Genomic DNA, 15967 nt, shown 5'->3' on the forward strand with positions numbered 1-15967 from the left:
CACAAATGTATTATATAACAGTTTTAGAGCTTTGATGTGGGTTCTGCTGAGCTGAAATCAAGGCATTGGCAGGACTGGTTTCTTTCTGTAGGATTGGTATGGGATCTGTTTCCTAGCCTTTTCTAGCTTCTAATGGATGCCTACATTCCTTGGCTTGTGGCCCCTTCTTCTGTCTTCAAAGCCAGCATTGGCTGGTTGAGTCCTTCTCACATCAGTACTAAGTCATCTTGTGCCTCCCTCTTCCACTTAAAAAAAATTATTTTTAATTTTCATAGGTACATAGTAGGTATATATATATTTATGGGGTTTCTCTCCCACCTTTAATGACACTTATGATTACACTGGGCCCACCAGAATAATCTAGGCTAATCTCACTATGTTAAATTCATCTGATTAGCACTCTTAATTTTCCTTTGCTGTATAACGCGGTGCATTCACAGTTCCAGGAATTAAGATGTGGACATCTTTTGGGGGATGATGATTCTGCCTACCATATGTTAATCGCTACTGGGATGTCTTTGATTATAGGTCCTCTTAGTGTGCACAGCTAGCAGTGTACTTAGGAATCAGTTTTGCAACAGGAAGAAATATCTCAGATAATAACTCATTAAGAAAATTGGTCAAATTTCCAATCTCATAATATGAAAGATTAGTTTGGTCTCTCTCATGTTAACATGAACCCCAAAATTGTAATCACAACCAAGAAGCCTCAGTGTCAAGCAAGAATTTTTACTATCTGCATGTATATATGATTATGTTTGTGGAGTCTAGTGAAATTTGTAGTACAAGTGGTTTCTCCATTTTTCTCCACTTTTTGGTGTTTCAAGTTTGAAATTATATTTAGAATTAAGTTTGTTAGAATATTATGTAATTATTACTTGCTCGTATTTTATACTTTGATTTCTATCTTGTATTTTCAGCACAGTCACATTTGAAACCTAACGATACAGGCATACTACAACAGGATTATTGCTGCAAAAAGGTCATAAAATTACCTCTCATCAGAGTTTTTAAAAGCCTTCGTGGAAATTAATCATCTTAGAAGAGGGATGTGGAGAGCATTACCCAGTTTGTAATGTGAGTTCAGAAAAGATAGATCTTCCCTAACTTTGTCTATCCAGCATTTAGCACCCTAATAAAAGTTGAAATTCTGAAAAGTATAACTACTTATTACTTAATTCCCTGATTTATTTGTATAACTACTATTATTATGGACAGATCCACACTCAGTAAATACAGTATTTTCTTATGATCTTTGTGATAAAAGTTTATATAAAATTTGCATCTGTTCTATTGTTCATTCTCATTTAATAGAGGACTATGGGTAGCATTTCCTTGGTTGCGTCCACATCCTTTATTCAGAATTGAAAATAATGTTGAAGGAGCAGTTGTCTATCTTTCTTCTGCCTTGCTTTTTGCTTCTGGTGTCATATTCATAGTGCCATAGTAGATGCCATAGTGAGTTACTATGAGTACAACAGTGATAAATTTTACCCTATTGTTGAGATTCAGTTATTAGAGCATTAGGTGAGTAGTGCTGATGTTTTCGTTACTCCCTAAATTATATTCATCTACACTGAAATGAAAAAGAAAGTTGTGAAAAGCCTTACTTTTTATTAAGAATGCATAATGCCAAAATACACATTCAAGTATAGTTATTTTTTTCCCTCCCTAGGCAACTCTAAAACTTGGTGAAAGGGAATGTAAGTCAAAACTAGGTTCTAAAATGATGAGCTAGGTTTGGACAATAGAGTATGCCCAGGGATTACTTACAACTGCTTTGAGAAGGCAATGCTGATAACATAAATGAGGTTTTAGAAAGAAGATAGCGGTAGTGGAGCTGTGCCAGAATATACAGATTCTATCTTTATAAACCTGCCAGACTCCCAGCCCTCATCTGAGAGATTCAGGTTAAAGACAGAATATCCCGCAGTGGAAAAGTATGAAAAAGACAAATTATATATGCTAATTTTAACGATACAGGTTGCACTATCATGAGCTCATAGAAATATGAAATAAATGTCATTAAAATGTAATTTTTGAGGATCTCAACATTAAGAAAAATCTGAGTAACACTTTAAACATGGATAAAATTTGCACTGATGACAATGAAATGGAAAAAAACCCAAAACCCTTGCCAGGTATTCCTGTGATTTTTTTGTATGGGAAAAAAAAAGAGAAAAACATTTAAGCTAAAGGAAGTAAAAAATATTTAGAAATATTGGCTTGGGGTTTCTAGAAGATAGAACAAAATATTAGAAAAGTTTTATAGCAAAACCTCATGGGTATTGCCACCACTTCCATCCCACATGGGGAGCAAGAGGTTTTCTCACTTGGAATGCTGAAATACATTCGACCTGTCAGTATTGTTCAGTCTAGAACATCCTTTACAAGTATGAGACTCTGCAGAATTAGTAAACATTCAAGGAAAATGTTAAACAGTATCTAGTACTAAAAACTGGAAAATCTAATCTCTGATGAATAGATAATTCTCTCAGGACAATTTAAACTATGTGTAATTAATACCTGTGGAAAGATTGAAGTATCTATGCAGAGAGGCTGTTTAGTACAGTGATTTAAAAACATCAAGTTTGGTGTCAGACTGCCTGTGTTTAAAATCTGGTTTTACCACTTACCATGTCTTTAGCCCTCAGTGTCTCTCAGTTTCCTCATTCATAAAATAGGGATAATAATTTTACTTATAAGGTTGTCTTGAGAATTAATTGAATTAGTGAAAAATGCTTGGAACAATATTAGACATGTAGTAAGCACACAGTAAACCTTTTTATTATAATTACACAATTTGTTCCTAAAAATAGCTGCTATGAAAAAGACCACTTGCAAATCTTGAAGATTAAGAATATGATTTTTGAAATAAACTAAATTAGAACAGGTATAGCTAGCTGACAAATTAGTTAGATGATCAAGCCAAGGGATTATCCTTAAAGTTGTCAAATGGCAAAGAAATGAAAAGTATGAGAGGAGAGATCCAGAAGTTTTAACATCTAACAGAATTTCCAGGTGAAAATATGAGAGAATGAAGATAAAAAAATATATCTTCTTAAATGGAAGGAATGTTTTCTGTATTAAAGAAAGACTCAAATATTGGAAGAGTTTACCAACTGTGGGGCAGAATTAATGAAAAAAGTTCCATACTTAGACTAACACTAATGAATTTCTATAAAACTCTGGGTGAAGAGAAAATTATAAAAGCTTCCAGAAGAAATAAATAAATTACCCAATTAGGAAAACTTAGTTATCTGTACAAATTTGTATAGCTAGATTTCTTACTAGCCATATTCAATGATAGAACACTACAGAAAATTGCTTTGATATTCTGAGGAGAAAATGATTTGGAACCGCAAAATTCAGTTTTTAGCCAAACTAGCCTCTAAACTTGAGAACAAAACAAATACATTTCAGTAATGCAAAGACTCAAACATTTTTAAAAATAAATTATTTTGAGGAGAACTAAGAGAAAGACATAGGCAACAAGAAGAAATGATGAGCAAAGAAGCCAGCAAACTTATGGTCAAATCTAAATAATAATAAATGTTTCTGTCAAGTTTAAGGAATGTGTTAGTTATAATAATACTTACAGTAATTATTATATAATTGCTGTTGCAGTAAAATAGTATTTTTTGCAGCTGTTGGGTGATGTCTACAAATCTTATAAGAAAGGCAAGAAGAAAGCATATCCTTTTTAATATTATTACTATTTTAAGAAATTTAAATTTTAACTAAGCTCTAATTAGTGATAGAATTGAGGGCATGCTTTTTTGTTCGGGGGTTATTATTTATTAACCCAATGTTGATAGAATTAGATGTTTAAATACATTTGTCAAAAATGGAAGGGTGAAAATATTTAAAGGGCGAATTCTAAAAGAAGAAAACGGGGTATACAATTTCCAAACCACTACAATAGGGGTCAAAAAACTATTTTGTAAGGGACTAGGTAATATTTTAGGTTGTGGTCCATACTATCTCTGTTGTACCTATTTCCTCTCATTGTAACAATGAAGCAGCCACAGGCAATATACATAAACAGATGGGTATGGCTGAGTGCCAGTAAAACCTTATTTATAAATAAACACTGAAATTTTGATTTCATGTAATTTTTTCATATCACAAAACATTCTTCTTGTGGGCCATATATACAGAGTCAGGCAGCAGAGTAGATTTGGTCCATGGGCTGTAGCTTGCTCCTTTCCGCATTAGAGAACAAAGGGAGGGAACAAAGGAAATTAATTTCAATTAAGACAGAAAATGGGAGAAAAATGGACCAGGGTAGGGGGAGCAAAAAACTGCAAGGGAGTATAACAAACAGGAAACATAAAATGAGATATCAGGAAAAGAAAAAAGTTATCCCAATAAATGTGAACAGCATAAACTTTTATCATAAAGAGAAGAAATTCTCAGGACGTAGCCTGAATGATAACAGGGTACTAGACAATCAGGGTGTATGTCTACCATAGAGCAGTGCTATTGAAGTATGATTTGTGTAACAATACCAGTCAGCAAACTGTTAAGTTCCACAATAAGATAAGAACAGAAACAGAGTAAGTTAGAGTAAGTATTTAGAAACTTTTCTTTTTGTTGTTGAAACAGAGTTTTGCTCTTGTTGGCCAGGCTGGAGTACAGTGGCCCAATCTTGGCTCACTGCAACCTCCACCTCCTGGGTTCAAGCGATCTCCTGCCTCAGCCTCCTGAATAGCTGGGATTACAGGCATGCCCTACCACGCCCGGCTAATTTTGTATTTTTAGTAGAGACGCGGTTTCTCCATGTTGGTCAGGCTGGTCTCGAACTCCCAACCTCACGTGATCTGCCTGCCTCAGCCTCCCAAAGTGCTGGGATTACAGGCGTGAGCCACCGCGCTAGGCCTAGAAACTCTTATAATAATGTGACATTGTTACCACATCCATGTGTGAGATTATTTTTGTACTAACTCACTGAATTTCACAAAACTCAGTTCATTCAAGTTTGGAAAATTAAAAAGAGAAAACTGGTTTGAGAATTGCTATTAGAGAATACAATGCAGTTATTTATAAAATGAAGTAGTTCCCTATGTATACACATGGTCAATGAAATAAACACATTGTAGGACAGTGTAGAAGGTATGATCCTGTGTGTGTGTGTGTGTGTGTGTGTGTGTGTGTGTGTGTGTGTGTGTTTACAACCAGTCTTAACTGGAATTAACATGTTTTTTAAAAGCACCAATCATATATATAACAAATTTTCAAGGAGTGGAAAAATTCACATCAATTTTTTTTTTGAGATGAAGTTTCACTTTTGTCACCCAGGCTGGAGTGCCATGGCACAATCTCGGCTCACTGTAACCTCTGCCTCCCAGGTTCAAGCAATTCTCCTGCCTCAGCCTCCCGAGAAACCGGGATTACAGGCGTGCACCATCACATCTTGTTAATTTTTATATTTTTAGTAGAAACAGAGTTTTACCATGTTGGCCAGGCTGGTCTCGAACTCCTGACCTCAGGTGATCCACCCGCCTTGGCCTCCCAAAGTGCTGGGATTACAGGCGTGAGCCACCGTGCCCTGCCCACATCAAATTTTTAATCATGATTACAAATAAGAGATTATGACTGGTAGAGCACGATTGAGGGAAGTAGTGATAAAGGAGTATTTTTATGTTTTAGTCTACTTACATTTGTATTATTTGACTTTTTTTTTTTTTTACAGTACATGTATTTCTTTTATAATGCTTTTAAAATGTTTTATTTAAATTAATAATCTCTTGGCCTTTTAAATAATTACCACTGGTCAACTGAATGTCCATTCAGAAAACAAAGAATTTTTAACCTCTGCTTCACATAATCCACAAAAATTCATTTGAAATGGATCAAGCATAAACTAGTGGAAGTTAAAACAGTAAAGCTAGTAGAAGAACACATGAATGAGTTTGGGATAGGCAAAGAGTCCTTAAGCAGGACACAGAAAACACCAAGTACATGGAGAAGATTATATGTTTATATTCTGTATATGTATATGTGTGTGTCTGTGTTTATAGCTGATGGACTTCATATTCCAAAAACTAAGAAAAAGACAGACAAATCAACTAAAAAAAAAAAAGGTTTGGAAGAGGTACTTTACAATGAAGAAATCTGAATCACTAATTTGAATATGAAAAGGTGCTCTGTTGGCCAGGCATGGTGGCTCACGCCTGTAATCCCAGCACTTAAGGAGGCCGAGGTGGCTGGATCACCTGACCCCAGGAGTTGGATCACCTGAGGTCAGGAGTTTGAGACCAGCCTGGCCAACATGGCGAAACCCTGTCTCTACTAAAAATACAAAAATTAGCCGGGCATGGTGGCGGGTGCCTGTAGTCCCAGCTACTCGGGAGGCTGAGGCAGGAGAATTGCTTGAACCCAGGAGATGGAGGTTGCAGTTAGCCGAGATCACACCACTGCACTCCAGCTTGGGTGACAGAGCGAGACTTCATCTCGAAAATAAAATAAATAAATAAAAAAGGGTGTTCAGCATTATTATACAGGAAATGCGAATCAGAACTACTACACGTGAATTCTAATGGCTAAAATGAGAAGAACTCCTAAGATTAAGTGTTGGGGAAAATATAGATAGAGCAGTTGGAACGATCATACATTTCCGGTGGGAGTGCCAATTGGTATAATCACTTTGAAGAACTGGTGCTATCTACTGAAGCTGAACAGACATAAACCCTATGAGGCAGCAGTTTCACTGCTGGTTATCTACTCAACATAGTTGGGTGCTCATGTTCAACAAAAGACAGGTACAAGATTATCTGTATTAGCTTTATTCCTAATAGACAAGGAATCTTCATAAAAAGTATAAACTGTATATTGGTCTACAGTGGTATATTTATATAATTGACACCAGCAATTATAACAATACTGGCATTGCAAAGAAGAAAATACTGCCACACAACAACATAGATGAATCTCACAGACAAAATTATTGAGCATAAGAAGCAAAATACAGGCCGGGCGCAGTGGCTCAAGCCTGTAATCCCAGCACTTTGGGAGGCCGAGACAGGCGGATCATGAGGTCAGGAGATCGAGACCATCCTGGCTAACACGGTGAAGCCCCGTCTCTACTAAAAACTACAAAAAACTAGCCGGGCAAGGTGGCGGCGCCTGTAGTCCCAGCTACCCGGGAGGCTGAGGCAGGAGAATGGCGTGAACCCGGTTGGCGGAGCTTGCAGTGAGCTGAGATCTGGCCACAGCACTCCAGCCTGGGTGACAGAGCGAGACTCGGTCTCAAAAAAAAAAAAAAAAGAAGCAGCAGCAAAATACATAAGAATATATACTATGTGATTCTACTTATATGATTTATGGTGTTAGAAGTTGGAGTTGTGGTTTTCTTTTGGGAGGTTAGGTATTGACTGAGAATGGGACACATGGGAGCATCTGAGGATTTTAGAAATGTTCAGTATCTTAATTGGGTGACAGCCAGGCATATATGTATATGTGACAATTTATTAAGCTCTATACCTATATATACTTACTGTCTGCACACTTCACTGTGAGTTACACCTCTATAAAAATGTTTAAAAAACACCAACTCAGTCATTACCCACTCATCTGAAATTCTGTCATTATTATGTACCAAATCCTTAACATGTTCAAGGACTTTTATCTAAGTCTTGCATTCTTTTCCATTCACCTATTTTTGCAGGTGTACTTTTGATTTAATCATTGTTGCTTCATAATACACTTGTTTAATGGTTCATGTCTTTCTTGCTTATTATTCTATTGCAAAGTTATCTTGAATATTCTCACCTTTTTATTATTATAGATAATCTGTAGCTTTATTTAGTTTTTGGCTTTGTCAAATAGCCAAATTCTCACACACCCTCATGCTATTGAAATTTTCACTGGAGATCATTGGCATCACTGGTTGAGTTCAAAAACATTGTGTAATCTCTCCATCTCTTTCTAGTTAAGTAATTGTTTTCATGTGACTCTTGCAAGGTAATTAGGTTTATTTCTGCACATTTTGGTTTTGCTGTTTGTTACATTTTACAATCCTTGATGCTATATTCTTGGTATTATTGTAACTTGTTAATTATAACAATAGTGCCTACCTGTTGAACACTCTGTGCTAAATAATCTTACTTGTTTCTCACATCAATCCCCCTCAGGTAAATAGTGTTGCATTGTGCTCATTTTATATTTGGGTCTGAAGGGTGAACAGCTGGCTTGTGGTGGTTTAACTGCAGAGCTGTACTGCTTACACACACTGCTCTGTGGGCCTAAGTGTCCTCAATGAAGGACAGATGTGTGGGAGCAGGCAGTGTGGGGTCACGTCCAATATTGGTGGATGAGACTGACATTATAGTGACTAGTAACTGAATGCTTATCAGCAAGACCTATACACTGAAGTGAACTTTTTAATACATGCTTATTTATATATGTAAAATACAGTATTCTAGTTTGGACTTACCCAAACCAAATAAAGTGGTGTGTGTGTGTGTGTGTGTGTGTGTGTGTGTGTGTGTGTGTATTTTTTATTTTGACGTGGAGTCTTGCTCCATTGCCCAACTACGTTGTTATGTGGCTGGAGTGCAATGGTGCGATCTCAGCTCACTGCATCCTCTGCCTCCCAGGTTCAAGCAGTTCTCCCCCCTCAGCCTCCCGAGTAGCTGGGATTCCAGGCAGCCGCCATCATGCCTGGCTAATTTTTGTATTTTTGTAGAGATGGGGTTTCACCATGTTGGCCAGGCTGGTCTTGAACTCCTGACCTCAAGTGATCCATCGCATCGGCCTCTCAAAGTGCTGGGATTACAGGCATGAGCCACCATGCCCGGCTATGTGTGTATTTAATCACTGGTAAATACATTATTTTTATGTATTCTCAGGGTACTGCTGTATTTACCAAATGATGATAGCTATTGTCTTAGTTGCATTCTTTGCTTGCAAGGAACCACCAGCTGAAATAATGAGAGTTTATTATTCCTCTATTCCTGCATGGCAGGAAGAGAGGTGGATTCTCAGGGATATCCAAGAGGTGGATCTGTAGACTGGCCAGGACTTGTGGCGATTAAAACTGTCTTTTGTTATGAATCATAGTCAGCTTTAGGGGGCTTGGCTCATCTGGAGCTTTTGCCCTTCACTCTTGCATGCTTTTATTTATTCTTTTTGAGATGGAGTTTCGCTCTTGTTGCCCAGGCTAGAGTGTAATGGTGCAATCTCAGCTCACTGCAATCTCTGCCTCCCGGGTTCAAGCGATTCTCCTGCCTCAGCCTCCTGAGTAGCTGGGATTACAGGCACCTGCCACCACGCCTGGCTAATTTTTTGTATTTTTAGTAGAGATAGGGTTTCACCATGTTGGCCAGGCTGGTCTTGAACTCCTGACCTCAGGTGATCCGCCTGCCTCGGCCTCCCAAAGTGCTGGGATTACAGGCATGAGCCACTGCACGTGGCCTCTTGTATGCTATTTTTATCCTGCCTCAGCCCCTCTGCTCTTTGGTCTGTCCATTTGACTGTGTGCTACCAACTTGTCTGGTTTCTCTGTGGTCCTAGGTGAAATTTCTGAGGGGGAACATTTGGTTGGCCTAGGTATTTACTGTGTTTGCCCAAGCTCTTCATGCTTTGTGGCCTATTGGACAGACTATTGGATTGGCTGCCTCCGTTAGGTATCTACCATAGTAATTCTGGTCATTGTGGCCAGGGGGAGATGGCTGGTCATCTAAACATGGCACATCTAGGACTCCCTCTTCAAAGAGCAAGGGTGATTTGCCCTAGAGAAAAGGAATGTAGTCACAGTGTACACTCTGATTAGTGTGTTTAGTACCATTACACAATTTCCCTTTTCAGTGCAATAGAAAGTGGCTAACATTGAAAATAGCAGTTGGATTTAGAGACTTGAGTAGTATCAGAAGGGAAATATTAAAGAGAATGCTTATACACTTGACAATAGTCTTTTGCTTACTGCTCTGTAAGCTGTCAACACATATTCTTTTATCTCCTGTAGGTATCTTGGTTAAAATATCTGTTTAGCTAGGATTGTTAAAATTTTGGATAAGTTAGTGATAAATACTAAGGAAAAATTCTTTCCTTAATATTTTAATAGCTAGTTTTCGCTTGAAAAGATAATTTAGAGAATTTTGCAAACCTCATGATTACCAAATCTCTTTTAGGATCTTCTCATATACATATATGTTAGTTATTTAAGCCAAGATCAGTGCTGAATTTATGGTATATCATGAAGCATTTATGATAATAATTTATAGTAAAACCAGAAAACTGAAATATTGTAGTCAATAATATGTGGATATTGGCAATAAAATTATAGGTAAATACTTGTTAAATTGATTCTAGGTTGGGCCATGCAGGCTGCTGCCTATATCTTCATTCATAGGAAATGGAAGGATGACAAGAGCCATTTTGAAGACATGATTGATTACTTTTGTGATATTCACGAACCACTTCAACTCCTCATATTCCCAGAAGGGACTGATCTCACAGGTAAGGTAGCCTGGGTTTGGCACAGTTAGAAATCATGTAGTCTAAACTTCTCATTTCTTAGAAGAAGTAACTGAACACCAATAAGAATAAGGGCTCTTCCAGGTGTGGTGGTCCATGCCTGGAACCCTAGCTACTCAGGAGGCTGAGACTGGAAGATGGATTGAGTCCAGGAGTTTGAGACCAGCCTGAGCTACATAGCGAGACTTCATCTCAAAACAAAACAAATCAAAACAAAAAAATTAATGGCTCATCCCTAAGGTCACTCGGTTAATCAATAGCATGTTAGGACTCAGAACTCTTGGTTTCTAGCCCATTTAATTTATAGTAGGCAACTCCAAGAGGTCATATTATTCATACTTGCCATCTTTGAACTTTATATTTTAAGCCTCAGAATATATTTTAAAATATCAGGCTTTTATCCTTATGTAAGCATAGTTTTAAAATCATGTTTTAGATAATGTTTATCCTCCTCTACCTGGGTTTTTTTTTTCCCCCTACCTGTTGTTTATATTCTCTTATCCTCTTCTAAGGTATTTATCCATTAAACCCTTCCTACTCCTCAGCTTCTTCCTCATAAGAAAAAGATCTGATAGTAACTAATTTCAGTTATTGTTGATTTACATTAACAGGTTACCCGTCTCCTGATATTTAAGCCCTATCCTTGCTACAAGCAGGAATAGCTTTGCCCTTCTTCAAGAAAACTCAGCCATCATTGAGTTGTAGCGAGGACACAGGAAGACATGTTTATAACTTTTCTGCCTTCCTAAATATTAAACTTCTTTTTTTTCTTCTTCTTCTTTGAGCCTGTCACCTCGGCTGGAGTGCAGTGGCATGATCATGGTTCACTGCAGCCTTGAACTCCTGGGCTCAAGCCTATAGTATTTGGGCCTATACCAGATACTACCACCACACCTGGCTACCAGATTTTAAACCGTATAGGCTAGGAATTGCCAATGGATTTCAAGAAAGTCTTACAAAAACTATAAACAAAATACTCAACAGTCTGTCATCCTTACTAAATCAATAGTTTTCACACTTTTTAAACCATGGATTATTTTTGCAGATGAAGCCTTCTATCAAGGATATTAGATGATAAGACAGATAAAAGCAGAACTGTTCTGGTTGATACTGGGAGGAGTGGCGGTGGGGCCATAGCTTAGACAGAAAGTACTTCTGTAGAATCTTTGGACTCAAAAGACCAAAATTTACTTTTAATAGTCCTGATAACTTCAGAAAAAATACAGCAGAATTTGAGAAGGATTCAGTGGATCTTACAGCTCTGCTGTATAAGGGAAGACAGGCTGAAGCAGGAGAGAACTGAAGTCGAAAATCTCAAGTAGTATGGAGAGGTAGAACATGAACTGAACTTCCAAATTTTTGGTAATAGACTAAGAAGGGCAATCCTTAGAATTTAAGAGAGGAGAACAGGTAAATGAATGTACTGTTCACACTGTGGACATAGTAATTTATGGAACTCATTACAAAAGAGAGTTCAAGATGAAAAATAGACACTACATACATATTTAAGCAAGTGAATAGGTGACTGAGCCGTAATAGATTGTTAAGGGAAATTAAGGTATTTTAGGATTTACTGGAGGTAGCAATTAAGAGATCTTTGACACATCTATTGCAGATGGAACTGAGCTAAATGAACGGTGACACTTTTTATATACTAGTCAGATCTCTAAAACATATGCCAACTGTGTAGTATATATTTGAATTTTTATAGTTGCGATTCTAAAAGTGGTTGTATCACAGAGGATAATACTGAGGATAATAATGGCTGCTTGTTAAAGCTTGAAAATATATTCTTGTAAGTTGTAAGTTGATTTCCAGAACTAAATTATCATTAGGAAATTATAAGGGATAGGCGGCCATATTTAAATTTTATAATATTTAGAATGTATAATACCTAAATTTCGATATTGAAATACCAGCTTTATTTGAGTATAGAAAGCCATTTACTGAAATGATAGATTTATATTTGTGAATGCAAAAATGTACACCAAAGAATGCCAACTTTGAAAGTTATTTGGTAAACAAAAACTAATGAAAGAAAGGTCATATGTTACTGCTACATTAATGTTAATATGTTCATACATTAGACCTTCAGAGTCATAAAATGTATATGTAAAACTTTTTTCATTCTATATTTGTTCTCAGGTTTCTTGTTATAGGTGATGAACTCTACATATAGTGACATAATTTTGGAGTCCAAAGTGCTCACCATTACATGATGTAGTTGCATATGTATTTTAAATGCAAATGATATTTACCTTTAAAGCTAGACTTTGCCAAGGAGAAAAAACAGACTGATCCTGAAGCTTTTAAATATTTTTTTAACAGTATAATACAGATAATTTTATTGAGCTGGTTAAAAAAAGATCATTTTTAAAAATAGGCTAACAAAATATCTGGAAAAGTATGGAAGTTTGGAAAAGTATCTGTTAATTAAAAGGTGTTTAGTTACTACCATACTAACCTTAAACTGGGTTTTTCAGCCCAGTGAGACTGTTTTATAATTTAAGTTCTCAATCTAGCTGGCATGTATATTTAAATTAGTGTATTTAAATCTAACTTTACATATATTCTATCTTCATATTTTATTGTTGGTTATAACTGTTTAATGGAAGCAATATATGTTAATTAGGGAAAATTTGGAAACATAGAAGTGTGCACAAAACTTGCTATAATCCCACTGCCCATAAGTGAACACTATTTTAATGTTGGTCCATTTCTTTTGAATCATTTGGTCACATGCAGACATATGTGCACCCATCCATATTTATTCTTTATTCTTGGGTTAGGGAGTTCTATATTGTATTGGCATATTAGTTAGGGTTCTCTAGAGAAGGAGAACCAGTAGGATGTATATATATAGAAAGAGGTTGAGATTTATTTTAAGGAATTGGCTCTTACAGTTGTGGAAGCTTGGTAAGTCCATGATCTATAGGGTAGGGCGGCAGAGTGGAGATCCCAGGAAGCAGTTGAAATTCAAGGCCAAAGGCAGTCTAGAGGCAGATTCTTTCTTCCTTGTTGAGGAGAGGAGGGCACCTCTGTCTTTTTCTGTTAAGGCCTTCATTCACCTGATTTGATGGGGCCCACTCCCATTGTGGATGGTCATCTGCTATACTCAGTCTACTAATTTAAATATTAGTCTCTTCTAAAAAACACCTTCCCAGAAACATCTAGAATAATATTTGACGAGCGACCTGAGTATCATGGCTTATTCAAGTTGACATATAAAATTAGTCATCACAATTAGTATTTGATGATTTTGAGTTCCATTTCCCTGATTTGGAAGGATTCTAACAATTATATTATTGCATATAACTTAACACCTACTATATACATACAACTTATTCTTTTTAATTCATATATGAGTGCCTGGATCTTTATCCCTACTATCATGAAGTTTATGTTCTATGAGGAAAGACAGGTGATAAACTAATAAGTTAATAAAAATATGTCAATCCTAAGTGCTATGCGGAAAAATAAGGCAGGATAAGGAGATAGAGAGTCATAGAGGGAGTGTAGGGTGCTGTTTTATTCAAGATGGTTAGGGAAAGCCTCTCTATTAAGTTTCTATTTAGGTAGGGACTAAATGAACAAAGCAGAAAACCATGCAGCTGTATGGGTGAAAGGCATTCTGGGTGAAGGGAGGAACAGCAACTGCACAGATCCTGAGGTGGGAACATGCCCAGCTGGTTTGAGAACAGCTGCTAGTAGTCCCATGGGTGGAAGGAGTGCAGGAGTGGGATAGTTACAGGGAGAAACGTGACAAGACAGGCTGTGGTCAGAAAGTGGGATGCTAGTGTACTTATTAGCAATAACGGAGTCTGGGGATGGGTAGATGAACTAGGGGGTAGATGGAAAACTCTGCATCTCTAATCTCTCTGTATTTCTGATCATTTTTACCTTCCCACATTGTGACTATTTGTTTTAGAGCTGTTTATACTTGTACTCACATTCTACAACAGTTCAGTTTTGCTTTCAGAATCCCCAGAGTTTTATAAACTGAAAGACCAAACTAAAGGGTAGTTACTACTCATCTTTGTGGTGTCTCTGGGATTCCGAATCCCATTTAAGGTCCTGTCAGCTGTCTATAATATAAATATTGTTTTGTAGCCCCATGCCCAGGATATCCTCAAATGAATATGAGAGGAATTTACTACTCTTCATGTGTAGGGGCTTTACTTTTGACTTGCCTGGCTCAATTCCTCTATCATGAAATGATGTAACACCTTCTATAGGAGTGTTCTTTGAATATTTCAGTGTTATGGAAGGCATCTATGGTTTTTGGAGACTTTGAGGATTCAGTGATCTTAAATTCACTCCTAGTAAAGTTGTGTCAGTATAGGTATTTTTCTTGTAACTGGGAATAATAGTTTATAAATTTCGGAATGTAGCTGAGGATTGCGGGTTCTAATATCTGCTGTCATCAGAAAGTATTTCATGATCTCTCCCAGCAGTTGAGGCCAAATTTCTGAACACTTTACTTTTTCCAAATGTATTTGCTGAATAATGGGTTTGGTTCTTCTTGGAACTTGTAAAGTTACCTCATGGAATGGAAAAAGAAGGTTTTGCCAACAACTGGAACATGTACTTGACTCCGTAACTATATTCAGCCAAACCATGTTCAGATGTTTGTACATGATGTGCTAATCATGTGCCCATTCCGTTATGCAGTGGTTTGGGTTAGTAATATTAGCATACTCTGTGCTTGAGCAAGGCAGATATTTCAGTTTACATGGAAGGCTTAAATTATTGGGTTTTAAAGAATGTTGATCCGATATATTTGATTGCTAGTTATTTCTTCTGGATGTCTAGGTCATTATATTTTGTTAGTGTCTTAGTTTTGTTTTATTAGCATTTTATATTTTAATATTTCAATTTTCTTACATAGGGATTGTTTGACAAAAATTTTAGTTTATTAGCATTTTAATTTTCATAGAATATTGACTTATGAAATCTTTTAAAGAAATTAAAATATTTGAATATGAATTTCAGAAAATGTATAAAAATCTGTTTATGCCTTTGTTATAATTTTTTTTAATTCTAGTAAGTATAACCGAGCATCTCAGCTTTGAAATGCATTTTAACACTTTTTTTCTTTAGTCTTAGAATATAGCCTCGAAATGTACTTTGAAACTCTGTTTTCCTTCTTTTTCCACTAGACACTTCCTTGCACCATGTATGCTTATCTACTATATGCTTACTTAGAAATTCCAGAGGCTAATTTTGAAACAAACCAGGCATGGAGGCCCTGTGGAATCCTCCCACTTAGGGGGAGTTGTGAACAATTAGTCCACTACCACCAGGCTGAAGTCAAATAATGCCAAGTGGACCTCTGGATGGCCAGTTACCCGAGATAGCCATCAGAACAAGACACACAGACCCTGTGCCATCCACACATCTCCCATAGCAAGTTTCCTTTTAAAAACACTATGATAAATTTTAAAACTTAAGATGGGACTTTAGAACACTAGTTCCCTATCTTCTCAGT

At 36.7% G+C, this 15967-nt stretch overlaps 1 protein-coding gene across 4 annotated transcripts in view; it reads left to right on the top strand.

The window, feature by feature from the left end:
- LCLAT1 (lysocardiolipin acyltransferase 1) overlaps nt 1–15967 on the top strand; it is a 223291-nt gene that overhangs the window by 118371 nt on the left and 88953 nt on the right. For 3 of the 4 annotated variants that reach the window (XM_010384430.2, XM_030921698.1, XM_030921700.1), the window contains one exon: nt 10315–10461. The exons of the other annotated variant lie outside the window; for it this stretch is intronic. In XM_010384430.2, the coding sequence (XP_010382732.1) occupies nt 10315–10461 (147 nt within the window). The remainder of the gene's footprint in view (nt 1–10314; nt 10462–15967) is intronic. 4 annotated transcript variants of the gene reach the window in all.

Source organism: Rhinopithecus roxellana, chromosome 17 (genome assembly GCF_007565055.1).
Source record: "Rhinopithecus roxellana isolate Shanxi Qingling chromosome 17, ASM756505v1, whole genome shotgun sequence".
NCBI lineage: Eukaryota > Metazoa > Chordata > Mammalia > Primates > Cercopithecidae > Rhinopithecus > Rhinopithecus roxellana.